The sequence below is a fragment of the Colobus angolensis genome, unplaced genomic scaffold, assembly GCF_000951035.1.
Source record: "Colobus angolensis palliatus isolate OR3802 unplaced genomic scaffold, Cang.pa_1.0 Scaffold477, whole genome shotgun sequence".
Classification (NCBI taxonomy): domain Eukaryota; kingdom Metazoa; phylum Chordata; class Mammalia; order Primates; family Cercopithecidae; genus Colobus; species Colobus angolensis.
The window spans coordinates 85,264-92,756 of record NW_012118232.1 but is presented as its reverse complement, the minus strand read 5'-3'; the positions used below and the strand labels follow the sequence as shown (position 1 = coordinate 92,756).

The 7,493-nt window shown below is 51.8% G+C and overlaps 1 protein-coding gene across 1 annotated transcript in view; it reads right to left on the bottom strand.

Moving 5' to 3' along the window:
* Nucleotides 1-1,695: 1,695 nt before the first annotated feature.
* The window catches only part of ABHD14A (abhydrolase domain containing 14A), a 6,856-nt gene continuing 1,058 nt past the window's right edge, over nucleotides 1,696-7,493 (bottom strand). The window contains exons 2-5 of the mRNA XM_011958823.1: nucleotides 4,829-5,040; nucleotides 4,539-4,654; nucleotides 2,270-2,505; nucleotides 1,696-2,062 (exon numbers count right to left, since the gene is read on the bottom strand). Of these exons, the coding sequence (XP_011814213.1) occupies nucleotides 1,880-2,062; nucleotides 2,270-2,505; nucleotides 4,539-4,654; nucleotides 4,829-5,040 (747 nt within the window). The 3' untranslated portion in view covers nucleotides 1,696-1,879. The remainder of the gene's footprint in view (nucleotides 2,063-2,269; nucleotides 2,506-4,538; nucleotides 4,655-4,828; nucleotides 5,041-7,493) is intronic.

Here is a 7,493-nt window from a genome sequence, read left to right as displayed (position 1 = left end):
AGGGACAAAGACTTAAATCTCTAGGCCAAGGAGGCAGGCTGGGGGTAGGGGTTCTGTCCCACCTTTCCTGAGGTTTAAGTCTTGGCTGCTCTCACATAACATGGGGGCAAATGGACTTTAACTCGTAACAATGCTGGCTAATTCTTTATTTAGTTATTTTTTTGATACAGTCTCACTCTGTCATGTGGGCAACTAGATTTTAACTCATAACAATGCTGGCTAATTATTTACCTATTTATTCATGCGGGCAAATACTTATAACATGTATTTGCTTATAACTTATAACAATGCTGGCTAATTATTTACCTATTTATTCATGCGGGCAAATACTTATAACATGTATTTGCTTATAACTTATAACAATGCTAGCTAATTATTTAGCTATTTATTTTTTTTGAGATGGAGTCTCACTCTGTTGCCCAGGCTAGAGTGCAGTGACTTGTTCTTGGCTCACTGCAAACTCCGCCTCCTGGGTTCAAGTGATTCTCCTGCCTCAGCCTCCAGAGTAGCTGGGACTACAGGTGTGTGCCACCACACTGGGCTAATTTTTGTATTTTTAGTAGAGACAGGGTTTGTCATGTTGGCCAGGCTGGTCTTGAACTCCCGACCTCAGGTGATCCACCTGCCTCGGCCTCCCAAGGTGCTGGGATTACAGATGTGAGCCACTGTGCCCAGCCAATGCTGGCTAATTCTTTTTTTTTTTTTTTTTGAGATGGAGTCTCACTCTGTTGCCCAGGCTGGAGTGCAGTGACTTGTTCTTGGCTCACTGCAAACTCCGCCTCCTGGGTTCAAGTGATTCTCCTGCCTCAGCCTCCAGAGTAGCTGGGACTACAGGTGTGTGCCACTACACTGGGCTAGTTTTTGTATTTTTAGTAGAGACAGGGTTTGTCATGTTGGCCAGGCTGGTCTTGAACTCCTGACCTCAGGTGATCCACCTGCCTCGGCCTCCCAAGGTGCTGGGATTACAGGTGTGAGCCACTGTGCCCAGCCAATGCTGGCTCTTTTTTTTTTTTTTTGAGATGGAGTCTCGCTCTGTCGCCCAGGCTGGAGTCCAGTGGCGCAATCTTGGCTCACTGCAAGGTCCGCCTCCCGGGTTCACATCATTCTCCTGCCTCAGCCTCCCGAGCAGCTGGGAGGCGCCTGCCACCACGCCTGGCTAAATCTTTGTATTTTTAGTAGAGACGGGGTTTCACTGTGTTAGCTAGGATGGTCTCGATCTCCTGACCTCGTGATCCACCAGCCTTGGCCTCCCAAAGTGCTGGGATTACAGGTGTGAGCCACTACGCCCGGCAATGCTGGCTAATTCTTAAATCGCATTCCCCACACCGTCTAGGTTCCTGACTCCCTCAGCTTGGCTGTCCGGACCCTGGATTTCCCACGAATCCCAGTGGTCATGCAGCAGCAGTAATACACCCTGCCTCCCACCAGCAACTCCCCAGCCTTATGTGGCTGAGTACTCAGTTATCCAGACTCATTCAGTCCTGTAACCACCCTCCAACCTAGGCATTGCCATCATACCTGTTTTACAGATGAGGAAACTCAGGCACAGAGTGGTGAGGCCAGGCACTTAGGAAGTGGCGCACTCTTAGCCTTTGCAGACTGTTGGAGCATCCCCTCCAGCTCCCAGGCCCAAAGTAGTCCCAGACTTGCCTCCCACTCCCGTCTCTCCCACAGCACACCAGGAAATGGAACCTGTCACTTCCCAGGCAGGACAAATACGCTTTTTTATTGTGTCTGTGAGATGAAATGAGAAGTCCTGGCTGGGTCTGACCCTCTGGCCTCTGGCCTCCAATCCCAGAGGTTGTCTCCCTGGTCAGGGGAGGGTGGTGGTCCAGACTGTCCAAGCTCAGGCCAGGTCAGGACCTGGGAGTGGGTTAGTTCAAGGTAGATGGTCAAGGAAGGCAAGCAGGACAAGGTGGAAGTCTTGCGGCTTGTGGAGGTAGCAGGCATGGCCCGCATTGCGTAGCTTCACCACAGAGTGGTTGGGCAGGTGGCGGAGCTGCCTCAGTGACTCTCGAGCCAGGATGTGGTCCAGCTCTCCATACAGGATAAGGGTTGGAGTCTGCAGGGCAAGGCAGGGGGCTGTGATCTTGGGGCCTGATGAGTTTCTGACCCCCAAGCCACTTCCTAGGAAGCCTTCCCCAACACCATCCAACTCTTCCTTCCAAGATCAGGGATAAGGCCATGTCCTGCCAAGTAAGACTTGAGTCTTGAACCCCCCCAAGCCAGAGACAGGGTGCCAGGGCCTTTGAGATCCTTCTCCCAGTACCTTCACAGCCCAGAATTGTTCCTGGGTGTAGTTCTGGGTGGAGGTGGGTGCAATGGGCACGAATCCATGTAGCTGGTGGTGGCCTCGCATCAGGAAGGGCAGGGCATAGTGGCCACTCAGCGAGGGGCTCACCAACACGGCATTCTGTACCTCCAGGTCCTGCAGCGCCCGCTCCAGCAATGCTGCCCGCCCTGCCTCTGTGCTTGCCTCCTTTGAAGGTGCCGAGTTCCCAAAACCTAGGAACAGCAGCAGGTACCAGCTGAGGGGCAATGGGAAAGGGCACAAGACTTCCTGCCCACCACAGTGGGGGAAAAAGTTGGGGACCAGTGGCACTGGCACACACTACCTAAAACTGCCCAGAAGCTATTTTTTGGCAATGTAATATGCCTGTTAGAAAAGCATATCTTGGCCGGGTGTGGTGGCTCACGCCTGTAATCCCAGCACTTTGGGAGGCCGAGGTAGGCGGATCCCCTGGGGTCTGGAGTTCGAGACCAGCCTGGCGAACATGGAGAAACTCTGTCTCTACTAAAAAAAAACACAAAAATTAGCTGGGCGTGGTGGCAGGCGCCTGAAATCCCAGCTTCTTGAGGCTGAGGCAGGAGGATTGCTGGAGCCCAGGAGGCGGAGGTTGTGGTAAGCCAAGATGGTGCCACTGCACTGCAGCCTGGGTGACAGAGTGAGACTCTGTCTCAGAAAAAAAAAAAAAAAAAGGAAAAAGAAAAGCGTATCTTTCATTCATCTAATATTAGCAAAATGAAAAAGGCTGAAATAACACCCAATGTTGGGGGAGACATGGGGAAATGTGCACTTTCATACATGACAGATGAGAAGATAAATCCATACAGTGTTTTTGGAGGATGATGTAGTAGTTATCTAAATTTAAAAGTGCATGGCCTGGCGGCTGGGCGCGGTGGCTCATGCCTGTAATCCCAGCATTTTAGGAGGCCAAGGCGGGTCGATCATGAGGTCAGGAGTTTGAGACCAGCCTGATCAACATGGTGAAACCCTGTCTCTACTAAAAATACAAAAATTAGCTGGGCGTGGTGGTGCGCGCATGTAATTCCAACTACTTGGGAGGCTGAGGTAGGAGAATCACTTGAACCCAGGAGGTGGAGGTTGCAGTGAGCCGAGTACGAGCCACTGCGCTCCAGCCAGGGAGACAGAGCGAGACTCCGTCTAAAAAAAAAAAAAAACAAACCACGTCCTTTGGCCCATCAATTGTCCTCAGTAGCTACCCTAGAGAAATTATTGCTTACATGTTCAAAGAAGCATGTCCAAGGATGCTTTAGCTACTACATTGCTTGAGCATTCCGCTAGTAGAGGAATGGTTGGATAAAGCCTGTCCATCCCTTCAATGGGACACACTGCAGGGTTAACAACAGAGAGGGAGGTTTGCAGGGACCGGCATGATCTTTGAGACATGATGTAGGGAGAGAAAACCAAGCTGAAGATGGATGTGCTAAGCAGGCAGGACACCAATCATGTTTACAGCCCTCACCAGACAATTCTCTATATTGTCTGCATCTTTATGTGTGGGAATGCCCAGAAGAGGGTGTGGCATCCCCTACACTTCTTAGAGAGGGAGAGAAATGCGGCACCGGTCTCTGAGAGCTTCGCTATTTTTTAGTTTTTTTTTTATCCTCTATGATTCGATGACATTTTTTAATTTTTTTAATGACAAGAATGATAGCATAAATCATTTGTGTACTTAAAAACACAAAACCTATATAGTTTGTCATAGAAAGTACACGGCTTGGCCGGGCACAGTGGCTCACGCCTGTAATCCCAGCACTTTGGGAGGCTGAGGTGGGCAAATCACCTGAGGTCGGGAGTTCAAGACCAGCTTGGCCAGCATGGTGAAACCCTATCTCCACTAAAAATAGAAAAATTAGCCGGGTGTGGTGGCAGGCACCTGTAATCCCAGCTACTTGGGAAGCTAAGGCAGGAGAATCGCTTGAACCCAGGAGGTGGAAGTTGCAGTGAGCTGAGATTGTGCCATTGTACTCTAGCCTGGGTGAAAAAGCGAGACTCTGTCTCAAAAAATATATATAAATAAAATAAAAAAAGAAAGTACACTGCTTGTGAAGAGTTTTTATTTGCTCCGTGACCTAGAATTCACACTAGTTTTCATGGTAGAAAATGAAAACACAGACTTTTTCATGGTGCCTCCTCATGTTGTGACCTGCCACTGCTTGTCCAGACACTAGGGTCCAGTTGCCCCCCAGCCACACCTTAGGGCTTCCCTAGACAAAGGGGTGGGGGTGCTCACCTGGAAGGTCAAGGGCCACGGCCCGGTAGCCCCTCTGTGACAGTAGCTGCAGTGTGCCCAGCTGCTCCCACGTGTGAGAGTTAAAGGCCTTTCCATGAAGCAGCACCACCTCCACCCTGCAGGCACATGGGAATGTGTATCCTGGGGACCTGGTGTAGCCAGCCTTTCTTTATTCCTAGGCTTCTCCCATTGCCCTCCCAGGCCCTGAGCACCCTGAGTATAATGGAGGTCCCACACAGGGACTCCCCTTGGGCCTAGTCCCTCCACTAGACCCTTGGGGCAGCACCTACCTGTGTGCCCGGTTGAGTGGGAGCACCTCGCGGTAAAAGATGGGGGAGTTGCCAGGAGTAAGACCAGCCAGGACAGTGACATTGGGGTCTCCCCAGAGCCAGGAATTCTGCTCTGGGGGGCCTGGCAGCCCCACATACAGTAGGAAGATGAGCAGCAGACCCAGGCCCAGCAGGGCTACCTGGGACCGGCTCATGGAGGTCTGTACCACAGTCTGGAGGAGGAGAGGAGAGGGAAAAGAGGCTGGGACCGAGCCCCTACAAGGACCCCTGGATCCTATCCTAAAAACCCACCCAGAGTCCCCAGCAGAGGAGGTGCTGTAGCCCTTGCCCTTTCCCTTGCTATGGGCAAAGTTCTGGGGGTTCATGCTCAACTACTCCACATGCCAGGGCAAATGCTCAGATACCTCAGTGTGAGGAGGTGCATCTGAGGTGTCCTCTGGCACACAGCATGCTCAGTGACCGCCACCATCATGGGATCAACTGAAACCACTTCCGTTCATCAAGCGCTTATGACAGCAGGCCCTGAGTGTGGCACTTTATATACAACGTTCTTTTCCACCAAGAACGCTGGGGAGCAGATGTGATTACAGGTCTCTTACAGGTGAGGAAATGGAGGCTCAGAGAGGTACATTCTCTTGCCCAAAGTGCCAAGTAGCAAGGAATTGGGGTTTGAACCTAGGAATGGGCTTCTAACTAACTACCAGGCCACACTTGGTTTGCCAAGGAGGAACCCGTGGAGCTGGGAGGTGATGGATGAACTGGAGCCTTGCAGGTGGAAAAAGTGGTGAGGGCCATCAAAGGAGAAAGACTGCGTGCAAAGGGACCTCCCACTTAAGGGCATGTTTGGAAATGGTTCTTTTGATCTCGCTGCATTTAATACTGCTAAAATCAGAATGCGTTTTACAATCGCATTATAACTAACGGTCTAACCCAGCTGTTATGAAGAGGCTCACAGTGAATGTCTGTAATAGAGGAAAATGCTGAGGAGTGAGGGGCTGCAGGGCCAGGGAGGAGCATGGTACACCCAGAAATGAAAAACACAGCATAGAGGTTGGAGAGATGAATGCTACTCCCCATCCCATACACAGACAGCTTCTGGCCAAATGACCTGCTTTGTGGACTCCTCCAGTCTGGGGTCTCTGCCACCCCAGAGGACAGCCCTTAGGACCCAGGACTCAAATTGGGCAGGCCTTTGAGACTGCCACTTCCTGGCCTTGTGTCTTCAGTTTGTCAGTAAAATGGGATAACCTCGTGGCTGCCCTCCTAAGCTTCCGTGAGATTTAGATAATACCGTGGACTGGATCAGGGCTGTTCCTGCCATTTCTTGGGCCTAGGATGAGCACGCCTGCTTCCTTCCTGGAGTCCAGCAAACATATCTTTATTTATTTTTATGTTTCTGAGACGGAGTCTTGCTCTGTCCCCCAGGCTAGAGTGCAGTGGCACAATCTCGGCTCACTGCAACCTCCGTCTCCTGGGTTCAAGCGATTCTCCTGTCTCAGCCTCCCGAATAGCTGGGATTACAGGCGCCCGCAACCGCGCCCGGCTAAGTTTTCTATTTTTTAGTAGAGACGGGGTTTCACCATGTTGTTCAGGCTGTTCTCGAACTCCTGACCTCGTGATCCACCCGCCTCGGCCTCCCAGAGTGCTGAGATTACAGGCGTGAGCCACTGCGCCCGGCCAGCACATCTTTGTTGAGTGCCAATTGGGCGTCTGCCCGAGCTAGGAGCCGGGGCCCGTCTTGGGTCCTATTCATCCCTCTGGTATGTTTTAGGAATGTTTCCTGAGCCTGCATCCCCAGGCTTCGGGGTGGGGGAGTTTGTGGGCCACAGCAGCAGCCTTCTGCTGTTTCTGGAAAACCAGGACCTAGTGGAGGAAGACCGCATTCCTCTTTTCTTCGAGACCACGAACAATCTCAGATGCACGTCTCTAACAGGGCGTTAGCTCAGGTTCCCACCGGGCGCGAGGGACCTTTCCTTGTAGTCCACTCGGGGCGCCCCCGCGCCTCTCCAAGTAGGGAAGGGCGGGGCTTAGGCTGTTGCCTTGGCAACCCAGGGTGCTCGCAGTACTAGGCAATTGTAGCGGACCTGCAGCCGGCCGCCTGGGGGGGATATGCGAGAGGCAGGGTAAACTGTGCCCGCGTTAGGTCACTGGAATATGCGTTGACAATAATACACAGGTGCACACAAGCACAAATACAAATCTTGCCCCCACACGCTTTTCTTTTGCACAAGCTATTCCCTGCATATACATGCAGCCTCCTTGCACACACACTGGCCCGTGTGCAATCAATCCCTTCCATTTAGTAATGGTATCCTCTAAATCACGCACGCAGTCAGGCATCAGGAAGCCAGAGAGACTGACGGAGGTGCACGCTTTCAAAACCACAGGCTGATTCTCAGAAATACTCAAGCACGGTCATACACACAACCGTAAAACTACACACTCACACAAGAAAGGCACATGCATAGGAAAGCAGACACACACACACAAACCCTCAGAAATGCACACACGCAGACAGGTAGACATATACCCTTAAAACCACACGCACACGGCCGGGCGCGGTGGCTCAAGCCTGTAATCCCAGCACTTTGGGAGGCCGAGACGGGCAGATCACGAGGTCAGGAGATCGAGACCCTCAGAAATGCACACACGCAGACAGGTAGAC